Raw genomic sequence first — 16,126 nt, forward strand, 5'->3', positions numbered from 1 at the left:
TCAGCTACTCCTTGGAAACCCTATCCAGGGTCACTATGAGTCAGAACTGACTCGACAGCACTTAACACATAATATATAACCTATAAGAGTCCTGGTGTGGCACTGTAGGATAAGCACTGGACTGTTAACCACAAGGTCAGTGGTACAAATCCACCAGCCTTTCCTTGGAAACCCTATACAGGGTCACTATGAGTAGGAACTGACATATATTAACAACAATATAACAACAATCTGTTGTTGTTGCTAAGTGCCTTTGAATTGGTTTTGACACATCGTGACCCTGTATAGGGTTTCCGAGGAGCCGCTCGGTTTGAACTGTTGAACCTGTGGTTCAAACTGACCTTAAAGTTGAGTCCTTATCCTATGGCTCCACACCATGGTGAGTAGACTTTGAAAAATGAAAGAGGAAATCAAAATTTTAAATGCTAGGCTAGATGTGTAGTTAAAGGACTCAAAAATGTTTTCTAGCCCTAAAATAAGAAACAAGTTATGACAGCGGTACAAGGAAAGCAAATTTGAAACAGTACTGAGGTATAGGAGGACTGCAGCACCTCAGTGTAATACAGGATCCAGAGATGTGTCCAAAACAAAGAGGACAAATTATCTTCATCTACCACTGTCTTGTAATGAGGAACTACATTTTAACATGCAAGTCACTTTTGAATTACTTAACATAACAAGCTAAGGAGCAACTCATAGATGATCAAACGTGTTTCTATGATGCCAAACATCTGGATGGAAGTTTAAAAATTCTATAAATAATCTAGATATTGTTAACTATCCAGACATTTAGTATTGAGGCCAAAACTTCAGCTCTCTGCTTTATTCTCATTCTCCAAATGACACAAGTAAGTCTCAAGTACTCTTGCCAAATATTTTTCTTCTCCGTGGTGCCAAGCAGGTTGCTTTCATATTTACTAGGCTCAAAATTCATAGCTCCTGGCAAGAACTTATATAAAAGGAACCAAACATAAGGGACTCTGACCTATCATCTTCCAGCTCTGGTAGAGTAGTGGTTACGAGTTGGGCTGCTAACATCAAGGTCAGCAGTTTGAAACTAACAGCTGTTCCATAAGAGAAAGATGAGGCTTTCTGCTTCTGTAATGATTTACAACTTCCAGTTGCTAAAAGTTGGAATCGACTTCCAGGCATACCACCATCACCACCATCAACCAGTATGAAGTGGCACACAGCTGCCTACAAAGTTCCAACCCAGCCATATCCCATTCTTCTTTGGTGCAGTCTGGGAAACAGGAATAACTGAAACTTAACTTTTGAGGGGTTTATAGTCTACCACAAAACACAGAAAAGGGAGACTGCTAGCTTCAATCATCACGGCACTGCTAAACTCTTGGTCTTCATCTTACTTACTATTGTTAGCAGTATTAGACAAAGAAGTCCAGTTCTTTCTCCTTTCAGCAATCTGCACTTTGCTTCTAGAACACCCACTCGTTTCTGGTTTCCCCCCTTACGTGACAAGTCATTTCTCCTCAGGTTGTTTTGCTGACTCTTCATCTCTGCTGAACCCTTTAATAAGAGTGCTCCAGCCTCTGGCAAGGAGGCAGACTTGTAGAATGTGCCCTTTGGTTGTTTAAATGATAGTATTTCTGAGTGTTTTTGTGTACATCCAAAAAAAACACAACCCAAAACAGAAGAAATGAGCCAAACACTATTGAATGGGGATGCACAGAGGGGATTGTAATCATTGCAAAAGGAAATGCAATAGGATGAGTGTAAAACCAATGTTCTCCCATGTAAACTATCATTCAATTCACAACAAAAACTTTAAACAAACAAACAAAAAAAAGTCAACCATCATATGGAAAATTAATGCCTACAGTTTTCTGGGGTTCTCAAGGGCCAGCATTGAAACACTATCAGAAAAAGTTCAACTATCAATAGGGTTTGTTACAGTGAGATGTTCACTGAAGAGCTGAAGCCTGAATTTTGGATTAAACACAGAGGACTGTGATCTTGCATGACAATGCTTGTCTCTTGTCTGCACATCTCTGCCCATACTCCTGACACTCTGCAAATTCTTACTTTTGTTAAAGCACCTCCCTATAATCCTGATCTTGCTCCATTGGACTGTCACCTGTTTGGTATCCTGAAAGCAGCCCTTGAAGGATGAAGGTTTACTTCCGATGAAGAAGTGAAGACATCAATGCATTCATGGTTCACAGATCAGCCTAAAACTTTTTTTAATAAGAGAATACGGAAGCTTGTTGACAGATGGACAATGTGTATTGAAAAGCAAGGAGATTATGTTAAAAAATGATGCATTTGTTTTTTCTAAAAGTTGATTAAAATAAATGCTACAGTCAAAAAAAAGTATCCCAGCCTCAATCCATGGACCATCTGCTCTCATCCAGTCTCATCAAGTTCCATTCTCTAAACTGATGTCTCTCGAAATTCAAATCTCCAGCTTGTCCTCTCCCCTGAACTCTAGTGTTGTTACTTTCATTGCTACTCAACATCTCCACTTGGATACCAGATAACATCAAATTCTCACACAAACACACATCCCTTATTTCCCTCCCAAAGCCTGTTCCACCCTCAGACTTCCCCATCCCATTAATGGAACATTTATCTTGCCAGCTACTTAGGTTAGAAATCACAATTCGTGACTGGTCTCTCTCTCAAACCCCACATCCATTCCATCAGAAAAGTACGGACCTCACGCTCAGAACCTAGTTCTCTTATTCCCACTGCTACCCTACTAGTCCAAGGAGCTCTGGCAGCATAGTGGTTATGAATCCGGCTGCAAACCGCAAGGTCAGCAGTTCGAAACTACCAGCTGATCCATGGGAGAAAGAGGAGGCTTTCTGCTCCTGTAAAGATTTACAGCCTCGGAAACCCTCTTCAGGGTCACTATGGGTCGGAAATGACTCGATGGCACTTAACAACAATAACCCTACTAGTCCAGGTCTCTACCATCTTGTGCCTGAATTATGCAATTGCTTCATAACTGGTCTCACTTCTTCTACCTTTGCCATTTATAATCCATTCTCAATTCAGTAGCAAACTCAATTGAGAATCAGATCATGTCACACCTCAGGCCTAAATGCACTCAGTGTAAAAGTGAAAGTACCCATCACTACTCCACTCTCATTGTCGCTCACTCCTCCGCCTGCTCACTCTTAGCCACACTGACCTTCCCTGTCCTGTGCATAAACCAGGGATGTTTCTCGGTCAGACTTTTCATAGGCTATTCCCTTCACCTGAAACACCTCTCCCAGATATTTGCCCTTCATCTTCATCAAGTCTGTATGCAAATGCTGTCCTTCCAAGGCCAGTCCTGATGAACATATATAAAACCAACCGTGCATTCATCTTTCCTCCACCTCAACCTATCTCCCTAGTCTTCTAGCCCTGCTTTACTTTTCTCCTTAGCACCTTTTAACTTCTAATAGAATACACTTAATTATTTGCTTATCCTCTGTCTTACTCCGTAAATGTAAGCTCCAAATCATAGCAACCCTGCAAAAGGGTTTCCAAAGAGCAGCTGGTGAGTTTAAACTGCTGAACTTATGGACCAATGCATTATCCTGAAGCACCACTCCAAGACTCACTATATATATATATATGACTACTGGTGTGGCACTATAGGTTAAGCACTAGATCTGTGGTTCAAACCCACCAGCTGCTCCTCAGAAACCCTATATAGTCAATAAGAGTTGGAACCAACTAAAAGGCACTTGACAATAAACACATACATATAACAGTAGGGTGAATGTAAAGCTGATGTTCTCCCATGTAAACTATCACTCAAATGACAATAAAAGTGTTCTAAAAATACATTAAATATATTTAACTTTGATCACTGTGGACGTAAAAAAAAGGGCAAAGTATTACTTTATGCACATTTTCCTTGTGTTAGTTATAGCTCTGAAGAAAAGGTGAAAATGAGCAATCAATTTCCACAAATAGAATTCAACATGTATTTAAACATAGGCTCCGTGTTAAAAGGAAGAAAGACACTATGCACTATACCGGAGTTAATAGTCCAGCAGTGGTATAAAGCCAGTGCACAACTATCTAGAATATGTAGCCTTGATATGTTGTTACTGTCCTTAAGTGTCCTCCAGTTGGTTCGACCCATAGTGACCTTGTATAGGGTTTCTGAGGAGCAGCTGGTGAGTTTGAATTGCCAACCTTGCAATTCAAATCACCTAGCAGTCGAGTGCTTATCCTACAGCTCCACACCAGGCAAAGGCAAACTAAAACAAAGCCTACAACACTGGCTATGACCACTCACTGTGCTTCAGAATCAAGAGTCCTGGTATGGCGCTGTAGGGTAGGAAATGGCCTGCTAACTATAAGTTGGCAGTCCAAACCCACCAGCCAGTCCTCAGAAATGCTGTACAGGGTTGCTATGAGTCGGAACATAATCAACAGCATTTAACAACAGGTAGTAAAGACCATACCTTTCTCCTCAACCTGAATTCTAAGTGTGAATAAATTCAAGTATTAAGATTCTCAAGTGAAAACTTGAAAGGCAAGAATTCATTCTGCATGGCTTTAATGATCAACTTTCCAGTAACAGATAAAGGTATTACTTTATTGATGTGGTTAGGTTCCAAAGACCAGGTTGTTCTACAAAATGAGCATTATGTTAAAATGGAGAAAGACCACATCAAACCATAAAATGGAGGATGACTTCATCATTACGTAACTCTCAAGTTACATCACTGTGTAAACTACCAAACCACTGAGAATCTGGGGCCAGACAAGTTGACACATAATCTTAAACAAAACCATCAGAGTCAGCATTATTCTCATGATGCCTCTGCATTTATTACTGCCAAACGTACCCTATTAATGTGCAAAATAGTGGCATAATTTTTTTACTTGTCATAAATACAAAATATAGGACAGAAGACCATGGATAAGTGAAGAGAAGGGGATCAGCAAAGGCAGGCAGGTAAGAAGGGCAAATGTTTGAGAAAGTCCATGTGGCTGAACAATGCAAAGTGATGTAAATAGAAGTTTGTCATTGTTATTGTTAAGTGCCTTTGAGTCGGTTCCAACCCATAGCGACCTTGTATAGGGTTTCCAAAGAGCAGCTGGTGAGCTTGAACCGCCGACCTTACAATTCAAACGACTGCAGTCCAGTGCATTAACCCACAATGCCACACCAGGTTAACAGATGATAAAAGAATTTGAGTTTATTCTTCAAGAGTTTTCACCCACAATTACAAGTATATTTGTCACAAAGGAAAGATAAAAATATCAGCATAACAGCATCAGATGAAAATATCAAGTTCTGTAACTTAATATTCAGCAACTACTTAATATTTAAATTTAATATTCAGCAACTACTTAATATTTTAAATTTGAAATAGGGTGGAGAAATAGCATGAACTTAATACACAGTAAAGTATTAAATCTGAAGAATTAAATATTATCAGAATCTTGAAAAAAGGCAAAGTCAATAATCTGAAAGTAACTATAGTTAACATGGTTTTCTTTGGCTAAAGTGCTAGAATATTCATTTATTTTGGAGTTGAGACTGAAGAAATAAATTATAATTTTCTAGAACTTTAATGACCAGATTAGGACTAAAATAAGAACAAACGTACAAAAACACAGATAAATTATTCCAGATGTATAAATGTCAGACCTCAGTCACTTTCTTCTAACACCTACTGGTTAGAATATCTTTTTGGAAGATATGAATTCTTAAAGCCTGCCTGACTCTATAGCAGCCTGTGTTAGAAACACAATAGGCTACAAACTTTATCATTATAACCCACGGTTTTATAATTTACAAGTTTACAATTTAACTTTGTCCATTTAAGGCTGTAAAAACTTAGTTTGTTTCTGTAGTGCATCCAAACTATACATACTTTCATTTTATCTTCATTGTCCTTGCTGTTGTTAAGTGCTGTCGAGTCAGTTCCGACTCACAGCAACTCTGTATAGGGTTTCCAAGGAATGGCTGGTGAGTTTGTGCCACCAACCTTTCTGTTCAGAACAACCTTGCAGTCCAAAGCATTATCCTGCAGCGCCACACCAAGACTCCTTCATCTTCATTTGTTGTTGTTGTTGTTAAGTGCCGTCAAGTCGGTTTTGACCCATAGCGACCCTGAATAGGGTTTCCGAGGCTGTAAATCTTTACGGGAGCAGATCGCCTCATCTTTCTCCCGCGGAGCAGCTGGTAGTTTCGAACTGCTGACCTTCCAGTTCACAGCCCGATTCGTAACCACTACGCTACCAGAGGGCCTTTCATCTTCATTACAGGATACAAAATATAGCCACGATTTCTAAATGAGAGCAGTGGAACTCAAATAATGCAATAGATTATTTGCCCAAAATTTAAAGTCCTTGGGTGACATAAACAACGTAAGCACTGAACCACCAGCTAACAGGTTGGCAGTTCAAACCTACCCAGGATGACTTGGAAGTCAGGCCTGACAAACAGCTTCCAAAAGGTCACAGCCTTGAAAACCTTATGGAGCAATTCTGCACACGTGGGGTCAACAAGATGTCTACCAACAAGTAGAGCTGGTACCCTGACTTGTTTTCTTCCTGAATCCAGTTTTCTCTAAACTGTGTGGGCAATTTTTAAGTCTGATAAATGTATCCTATTTTATCTACTTTAATATGCACTCAAATTTCAGACACATTAAAATGAAAATCAGTGTGTAGTGTTAGAATCAATGCAAAAATATTACTTCTTGATATTGTATGAGAATTTTTCTCCAAACAACTAAACATATAGTAAAAAACTTTGCTTAAACACACACACACACACACACAAACAAACAGTACAAACAGACTTGTAAAGATTTTAAAAATTAAAAATGTACATGGAAAAGAAAAAACCTACAACTTCTCAAATTTCCTCCTGATTTTAAGACAATTATTTTATTATTTTCTGCTTCTTACAGTCTTCATTAAAACGATTCATATATATATATATATATATATATATATATATATATATATATATATATATATATATATATATACACACACACACACACACACACATATTTTGGAGTCCTGGTGTTGTACTGTTAGTTAATGTGCCAGACTGCAAAGCCATTTGAACTTCCAGGTCGGTGGTTCAAGCTCACCAGCGGCTCTTCGGAAACAGGGTCACTATGGGTCAGAACTGACTCCAAGGCATTTAAGAACAACAAAATATGAATATTCATATATATATATATATGGGGGCTTCAAAAAGTCATAGAAAATTTTCCTTTTAAGGCTTCCCTCAAATGCATGTGGGGATGGTTTCAAAAAGTTCATGGAAAAAGGGAAGCAAAAGATAATGAAATTTTTGAAGTCCCCTATGTGTGAAAATACATGTGTTTATCAATGGAACTCAGAAAAATCCTAGTAAATACATTGTTTTTTTCAAGAGATGACAAAACTTGCTGAGGAAATGATACCTACTAAATAGTTTACCAGTATCTTTTTACCAACAAGCTGTTTTAATAATTAATTACCTAAAGGACCTCAATAAGTACCCCAAGGTCTGTTTGAACCACAAAGTCATTGGTTCAAACCCACCAGCTGCTCCTTGGAAATCCTAGACAGGGTTGCCACGAGTTAGAACCAACTCAACAACAACAAAGAGGCCAAAGATAAGAAACTTTTATCTGGGATCTTTATAATTTATATCTTTTCTGTACTGAATTTAATAATTTTTTTATTCTTGAAAAGTAAAAAAAAGAACCATGTTATTTCTCTATCTCCTTAATTCACTCACTTCTCTTCCATTACATCAACTTTTATAGCCCACAAATACCTCCCCCCAGGTCCTAAACCTTCATTGCACATACTGTCAGTCTTTCCTTATATAGCATTTAACTTGCCTGCCTCTTCTCCCAAGTAAACACAGTCTTCACAAGATGTCTACTTGACGATGAGTGGGTTTTTTCCCCCTGAAGTTCTCAGCACAGTGCATACAGTACGCAAATGCTAATTGACTAAATGACACTCATGAGATATGTAGAATAGGTCATACTTTTTTTTTTTTTTTTTAAATTTTTAAAGCCTTCATAAAGGCACGTTGATTATAAAGCCATCTTTGTTTCACTACAATACTTTGATATTCACAGTATCATGAATATTTGCAACTGGGCAATCAAATAATCTTCCAATGTAGATGTCTTGCACAAATTACTTCCTTACAACACTTACAACATAAAGATGGACAAAGAATCTGTAGTTTTACCCTTCTCTCTCATACTACAATTGTTTGTATACACTAAATTAAGATTGTTCCATTCTAGGTGGAGTCTGTTTCAACTCATAGCAACTCTGTATAGGATTTACAAATCTGTAAATCTTTACAGGAGCAGAAAGCCTTATCTTTTTTCCTGAGGAGCAACTGGTGGATTTGAACAGCTGACCTTGAGGTTAGCACCCCAACTTGTAACCTACTACACTACCAGTGCTCTTTTTTTTCAGTTCGACAGTCTCTATCAATTAAAATAACCAAAACATGAAACAACAAAGAAATCAACTGTTAACATTTGAAGTCTTGGTGTGAGGCTACAGGATAAGCATTGGACTGCTAACTACAAGGTTGATAGTTCAAACCCACCAACTCAGAAACCCTATACAGAATTGCTATGAGGTAGAACCGACATTATGGCACTTCACAGCAACCTTTGACCTTGTGATCGTACCCATGACAAATTGGGTGACACTCCTTCCAACCTGCTTTAATGGCATGCTCTCTGGACGGATCATGAACTCATTGCTAATCTATACATTAGCAGGCCACCTGACTGTCAACAGTCAAGTTGGTAAAAACATACATTTCTCAGAAAAATACTTTAACAGAATGGTAATGATCTTTCGGACAGGTTGTGACCTTTATACCTATCACTTCCATAGGCATTCCTTATTTTACTTAAACTTTTAGAAATGAAGGCAGAACACACTTCAGAGCAGTGACAAGGGTTGTGTTGACATCTACAAAGAATCCTCCTGTTCATACATACCACAAAAGAAATCTCACCTAAGCCTGCACCTTGGTTCTGCCTTCTACTACCTCTTTACAATTCCCACATTAAAACTTGGAAGAAGTGACTACGGAAGATACAGAATCTAAATAATGATCAGAGTATATTTTCAGCATCTATTTAAGACCTGACCTAAATTTTTCTGTCATTTGTCTCCAACTGATAGACTATTCTTATTTAAGCCTACTTATAATTTATAAGGATGGAGTTCTGGTAGAGTAGAAGTTACGAGTTGGGCTGCCAACCTCAGGTCACTTCAAACCTACCAGCCGTTCCGCGGGAGAAAGATGAGGCTTTCTGCTCTCGTAAAGATTTACAGTCTCAGAAACCCTGTGCAGGTTCACTATGAGTCGGAACCAACTCCATGGCACTCAACAACAACAACAACAATAATGTATAAGGAGTCCTGATGTGGCACTGTGGGTTAATGCACCAGACTGCAAAGCCATTTGAACTGCAAGGTCGGCAGTTCAAGCTCATCAGCTGTTCCTTGGAAACCCTATACAAGGTCGCTATGGGTTGGAATCGATTCGATGGCACTTAACAACAACAACAACAACAAAATATATAAAGAGGAGCTCTGGTAGCACATTGGTTACGAATCGGGCTGCTAATCTCACGATCAGCAGTTCGAAACTACCAGCTGTTCCGCTGGAGAAAGACGAGGCTTTCTACTCCCATAATCATTTACAGCCTTGGAAACCCTATGCAGAGTTGCTATGAGTCGGAACCGACTCCACGGCACATAACAACAACAATAATGTATAAAAAGCTCAAAAACCAACCCACTGCCATGCAGTAGATTCTGACTCTATATAGGGTTTTCAAGATTGTGAATCAACTGTAGCAAACAGCCTCATCTTTCTTTTGAGGAGCAGCTGGTGGATTTGAACCACTTGTTCTTAGCAGCCCAATGCCTAACCTATAGTGCCACGAGGACTCCTTGTATAAGCAGCAAATAGCCACTCATTCATTTTAGAATAGTGTCTTTAAAGTCTAGGATTTAAAAGGGCTAACCATTTTGTATAGTCTCATGAATCTCAAATAAATTGTTTCACTGAATGATTAAAGGTCAATAATTTAAAATATTCCTAATATGTCCCATTAGAATCACCTTTCCGTCTCCTGACTTCCCTAAAACATGGTAAATACAACTATAACCGACATATCTTAAAAGCAATAGAAGTAGATTTAAAAATAACTTGCCTTTAAATTATATATATATATATATAATGTTGTTGTTAAGTACCATGGAGTCGGTTCTGACACATAGTGACCCTGCACAGGGTTTCCGAGGCTGTAAATCTTTATGGGAGCAGAACACATCATCTTTCTCCAGCGGAACAGCTGGTAGTTTTGAACTGCCGACCTTCAGGTTAGCAGCCTGATTTGTAACCACTACGCTACCAGAGCTCGCTTGCTCTCTCTCCCTCTCTCTCTCTCTCTCTCCCTCTCTCTCTCTCTCTCTCTATATATATATAGATATATAGAGAGATATATTGCACACTGAGCTATATAGATATTTTAGTAACATAAGGCTACAAAGCAGAACATTCTACTGTGTGTAAGCAGACACTGTGAAAGTGTCTAGTAAAGGAATGACTAACTCACCAAAAAGGGGGAGAGGTGGCGCAAAAGTCAGGGCACAAACATGGGGAATGTGAAGTTCTAATTAGTACACTCATCGATTCAATGTGATAATCAATGTGATAAACGTGCCTCAAGTAAGACAAAGGTGAATTTGAATCTGAAACTGATGGGGAGCTCCAATTACAAAGTATCACCAGGTGTTCTAGAATTTGTTTACCAAGTTTACTATGTGACCATGTTGAGTAAATTCCTACAAACTAGCTGGAAAACCAAACCCAATTCCACTTTCTGCCTTGCTTTCAAAGCTTTGCAAGCAGCAGGTTCTCATACAAAGGAAGTGATGGTAAAATGATCCAGTCTGTCTCTCCTGTTGAACACAAGCAAGGCTGTCTATTCCAAGGATGTAACCTAAGCTTGCACAGATGGCCTAGCTCTCTGTTAATGCAGGGGAACTTCATTTGTTTTCAGGGTGGGTGCTGCAATAGGCCAGGTGTATTTATAGAAGAGAACAAGCTATGATGGTTGGAGAGGAAGTTCTTCCAGATGGTAGAGATAGCCTTAGGAAAGATCTGGATTCCAAAGCCTGGGTTCCACTCCTGACTTGCCAGCTACCAGCTATGTGTTATTGTTTAGTGCCATAGAGTCGGTTCCCACTCATAGCAACTCTGCTTAGAGTCTCAGAAGAGCAGTTGGTGGATTTGAACTGCCGAACTTGTGGTTTGCAGTCCAGTGTGTAAGCTTATTTAAATCCTTTTTGATTGGGTTTCCTTACATATAAAATGTACACCATGCTTCTTTCTTTTCTCAGAAGGTTGTCAGAAAGACGAACTCAAATCATGTATGTAAAATCTGGGATGTGAAAAACAGAGAATGTCAACCAACCCTGCCCTCTGCTCCTGTTCACCCAGAACTGCACCTTAAAAATGACAGACAGCCTGCGGCGTTAAATTGAGAGGCAAGTAGACTGGGAGGGGAAGAAATGACTTGGGTGGAGGCACACATATTTATGAGACATAGTTTTGAAAGAGTTAAGATATTGACAAGGAGGGAATGGACCCACATGGAGAAAGCATCAAGTAGGAGCAGGACTGACCAAACAAAATATAAAACATCCTTTTATGTAAGCACGAAACAAACCAAGGAAGCAGCGGAAATCCTGAGAATCTACTCAGTGGCCTCAATTTAAATCACGAGAGCACGTACAGCTAACCCAGGCGCACAAGATCCATATGTCTCCTTTTCAGATGGCGCTATTCTGCCCGAGGCAGCGCTCCTGTCCCCATAAGCCCAAAAACCGGTTTGGAAGCGAGGTCCGAGCAGCAGAGGGGGCCGCGAAGCATAGACTGAAAAACAAGGCGGTGGGTGAGGGAGCGGGGCGGAGCAATGTGGCAGAGCCACAGTGGCCACCAGAGAGAAGGCGGCTGCACAATGAGGGAAGGAAGAGACTGCGACAAGCGCCGGCTCCGGGTTCCAGGGGGGTCACGGAGAGGTTGGGGGCGCGCTCAGTGGGGGAAGACCGGAGAGGGGCACTGGGTAAAGGGAGGGGAAGGCCAGGGGCTTCCCAGCAGGTGCAAAGCCACGAGGCGGGGAGGCAACGAGTTCGGGATACTCACCGTGTACAACAGATTGAGAGCGCACAAGCAGTTCTTGGAACACGCGAAGCCCCCGCAAACCATCTTGGTGCCTGTAGTTCCCGGCAGAAGCAGGTAAATTCAGCTCCTACGGAGCTTCGCAAGCAGTCGCTTTGTCTTTGCTTTTGGGGCCTGGCCCAGGCGAGGCAGCAGTGTTGACGGGAGCGCAGGGCAGGTCGTGATGGCTGGAGCTACACTGCGCTGCACGCCCGCGGCGCCTCAGACCCGCTCAAGAACCTGCGGCCACCACTGCCCAAACCGGAGCGCAAGCCCCAACCCCGCCCAACCCCGCTACCCCCAACCGAATTCTGATTGGTCGCCAGCAGGGAACAAAGGTAGAAATATGCAAATAACTGCGCTCTGCCAGCCGGGATTCGAGAAGGGCGGGGAGATCCTGGGGCCAGAGGGAGGAGACCCGAGGCCTAAGTGTGTGACAGCGCCCGCCCTCGGCTCAGGCTCCCAGGGTGCAGGTGAGGAGGAGAGGGAGGAACTCCGCGGAGATCCACGCTGGCAGGGAGAAATGTGACAACACCTCTTGGTTCTTGGCCCCGGCAGATGACGTGGCACCATTTTGAATGACGTTTTCAAATTAAATACCTGGTCATGCTTGCTTGCTTGAATGAGTGAGTGAATCATTGAGTGAGTGAGTGAGTGTGAGTGAGTGAAGGAAAGAAGAAAGTGTAAGATTTAAAAGAATCAAACAAGGACAAAATGGAAAGAAAAAAGTGAAAGAATAAAAGACATTAATAAAATCTGCTCATGTCACTTGACAGGTCAGAAAGATTAATTCTGCAGAAATCTGCAAATACTAATAAACTTTTAAAGTACATGCATGCAAACAAAAATCTGGACAGTTCTATGTCGTCAATTCTGAACTTCAGTAAGATTTTTTCCTGTAAGTTAGAACTGTGAAAATCTTTAAAGGACACAACCTACACCTCTGTTAATTCTATATTGCATTCTTGAATACGATATAAATGCATCTTGCCAATTGGCATAACACAGCTTATAAAGATATGTTTTACATCCTTGTTTAGTCAGCAGTGTCTGAAGCCATCTAAGACACAACTATTGGCCTCTAAGGGTCTGGAACAAAGGAGAATAAAGGAATCCAAAGATTCACAGAGTGTTTTAGGGGAACTAGGACTCCAAATTCTATTGTGTTTTAGAGAGATGCTTTGGAGAGATCCAGATGAGGAAGACCATTGGCAAAGGCCATAATAGTAAACAAATGATTCACATCCACTCAGATGATTTACAGTGCAATGTTTAACAAAGGAAAGGTAAGGGAGGATACAGAAGGTAGATTAATGGAAACAACAACCAGAAAGAAAACAAAGTAAATGCTGACACATCGTGAAACTGTAATCAATGTCACTGAGTAATATGCATGGTGGTGGTGGTTATGTGCCATGGAGTCAGTTCCAACTCATAGCAACAAAAATATGCATAGAAATTGTTAAATGAGAACCTAGTTTGCTTTGTCAATTTTCTCCAAAATCGCAATAAAGTATATATTTTTTAAAAACAAATGCATCTTACTTGGACATTGGCTACCCAAAATGGGGGGTTGGGGACTACAAAGGCAAGAAGTGACTGGCTTACAAGCTTTTAAAAGGGAACCTAGACCCAGAGGGCCTGGAGGAAGGTAGAATCTCCAGTGAGTAGTGTTCAATCTGACTAGGCGGGGCTGATGCAATGAAATGCAGACGGGTCTCTTGTGATACTTTGATGAATGATTGTTATCAGAACTGACTGTGAGGGTTGGAAGTGTAAAGGTGTACGTTTTATAGCAAGGAGGGGAGTGATTCACTTTTTGGTCTGGGAGCGGAGGTCCCGAGGACCATCAAGGAAAAAGAGCAGAGAGCGGGACCCTACCCAGAGAAGCAGTGATGCCTGAAATGGAGCCAGAGATGATGATGTGGAGCTATGGAGCAGCTGGAGACTTTGGATCCAGAGAGGGAGAGCAACTGTGTGCTGAAGACCTGGGGGGCACAGGGGAAGGATTGCATGGAGGGGATTGTAACCATGGCAATGAGACAATATACGGATAGAATAAATGTAAAACTAATGTTCTCCCATGTAAACTATCACATAATTCACAATAAATCATTTAAAAAAAAATGCATCTTGTATACTGATTGCTTACCTATAAATTGAACTAATAATAGTATCAAGCACTTTACATGGTGCCTGACACAGGATAAGGACTAAATAAATGTCAGCTAATACTGGCAGATCTGGTGTGGCACTATAAGATAAACACTGGACAGCTAACTGTAAGTTTAGCGGTTGAAACCCACCAGTTGTTGCTTAGAAACCCTATGCGGTGTCTTTATGAGTTGGAAATTATTCAATAGCACTTAACAAGCATTGCCGGATCTAACTTTTTTTTTTTTTTTTGAGTACCTACTGTGGGTCACGCACTAAGCTAAACCAATAAACATTTAGTTACTTCATAGTTGTTGTTTGTAGTTAAGTGCCATCAAGTTGGTTCTGACTCATACTGACCCTATATAGGGTTTCCGAGGGGCTGTTGGTGCGTTTAAACCATTGTCCTTGCAGTCCAGTGTATTATCATGCAACGCTACAATAGTACATGCTATAATCCTTATGTTGTTGTTTGGTTCCCTGAGAGGTTCCATCTCATAACAATCCTGTGTAGGGTTTCAGATGAGTGGCTTGTGGTCTGAACCCACAACTTGCCACTAGCAATCCATCTCTAATCCTACAGCACCACACCAGGACTCCTGCAATATTGATGTAAACCTTAATTTGTCTAGGAATTCATTATGCCATCTTCCTCTCCTTACCTCCTCCAATACAACTACACAGGAAAAACGCCCTACTGATTCTTTATGTGTATCACATTAACCTCTCATTTATACAACCAGAAATGTTCCAATACTTGATCTGAACAATGACCCTCAAATCTAAACCAGCTTTCCATGTTAAAGGCAAGAGTTGATCAAGCAAAGTATATTGGCAGGAAGTTCTAGTCATCAAAATTTCCATTTCTAAATATCATGACCATTGCCACCACTTCAATCATTATTTAACTATAGCAACTTTCTCGTCATAATGCTGTTGTTGTTAAAGTGTTGCCAAGTTGGTTCTGACTCAAAGTGACCCAGTGTAGGGTTTCTGAGGAGTCACTAGTACATTTGAACTACCAACCTTACAGTTCAAACTGATTGTACAGTTCAATGTGATCTCTGGCCGAATTTTCTAGAGAAGCAAAACCAGTGAAATATGTGTGTGTATTTGAGGACTCACTTAAAAGAGCCAGGCAAGAATTTTAGTAGTAGGAGGACTGCCTGATAGGAGCTATGACCTTTGATAGAGAAAAATTGAAGAACTACTATAAACTGGGAAAGAAAACAATAAACGTATCAACGGATATGGTGGGATATCTTCTGAATTGGATGTTAGATGTAAACATTTGTAAAAACAAAAATTCACCTAATAATAACTAGGTAAATAAAGTATAAAATTATAGTTTTAAAAAAATCTATCAGAGTGGGAGAAAATGTGGAATAAAATTCAAAATCATTTAAAAAAAAAATTTTTAAGCCAAGCTTGAAGGATGAGTTATGGAACTGAACTTGCCCTTGTGGTTCAATTTTCAACCAAGAAGCATTTAGGTATATAGCGGTGGGTGGGGTGGGGTGGGGTGTGTGTATGTGGGCAACAACACTAGTGAGGTATACACACACCATACCATAAAACCAGTGAACTATTAGGAAACAAAAGGGCAGCATTTACCTGAAGACAAAATTCAGAAAAGTTGGGAAAGAAGCAATAATCGAAACAATAGTTACAAGGAAGAAGAAGGATAAATTATGTTATAATGAAGGGATTATAATCATTGAAATGAAATAAAATATACAATTTTTAAATACAAAAAATGATGTTATACTA

General features: G+C 40.2%; 1 protein-coding gene across 1 annotated transcript in view; it reads right to left on the minus strand.

The window, feature by feature from the left end:
* Positions 1-12,435, minus strand: part of TSPAN13 (tetraspanin 13) — a 36,744-nt gene extending 24,309 nt beyond the window's left edge. Inside the window, exon 1 of the mRNA XM_006832242.1 lies at positions 12,188-12,435. Coding sequence (XP_006832305.1) covers positions 12,188-12,250 — 63 coding nt within the window. The 5' untranslated portion in view covers positions 12,251-12,435. The remainder of the gene's footprint in view (positions 1-12,187) is intronic.
* Positions 12,436-16,126: the final 3,691 nt, after the last annotated feature.

The sequence above is a fragment of the Chrysochloris asiatica genome, unplaced genomic scaffold, assembly GCF_000296735.1.
Source record: "Chrysochloris asiatica unplaced genomic scaffold, ChrAsi1.0 scaffold00006, whole genome shotgun sequence".
NCBI lineage: Eukaryota > Metazoa > Chordata > Mammalia > Afrosoricida > Chrysochloridae > Chrysochloris > Chrysochloris asiatica.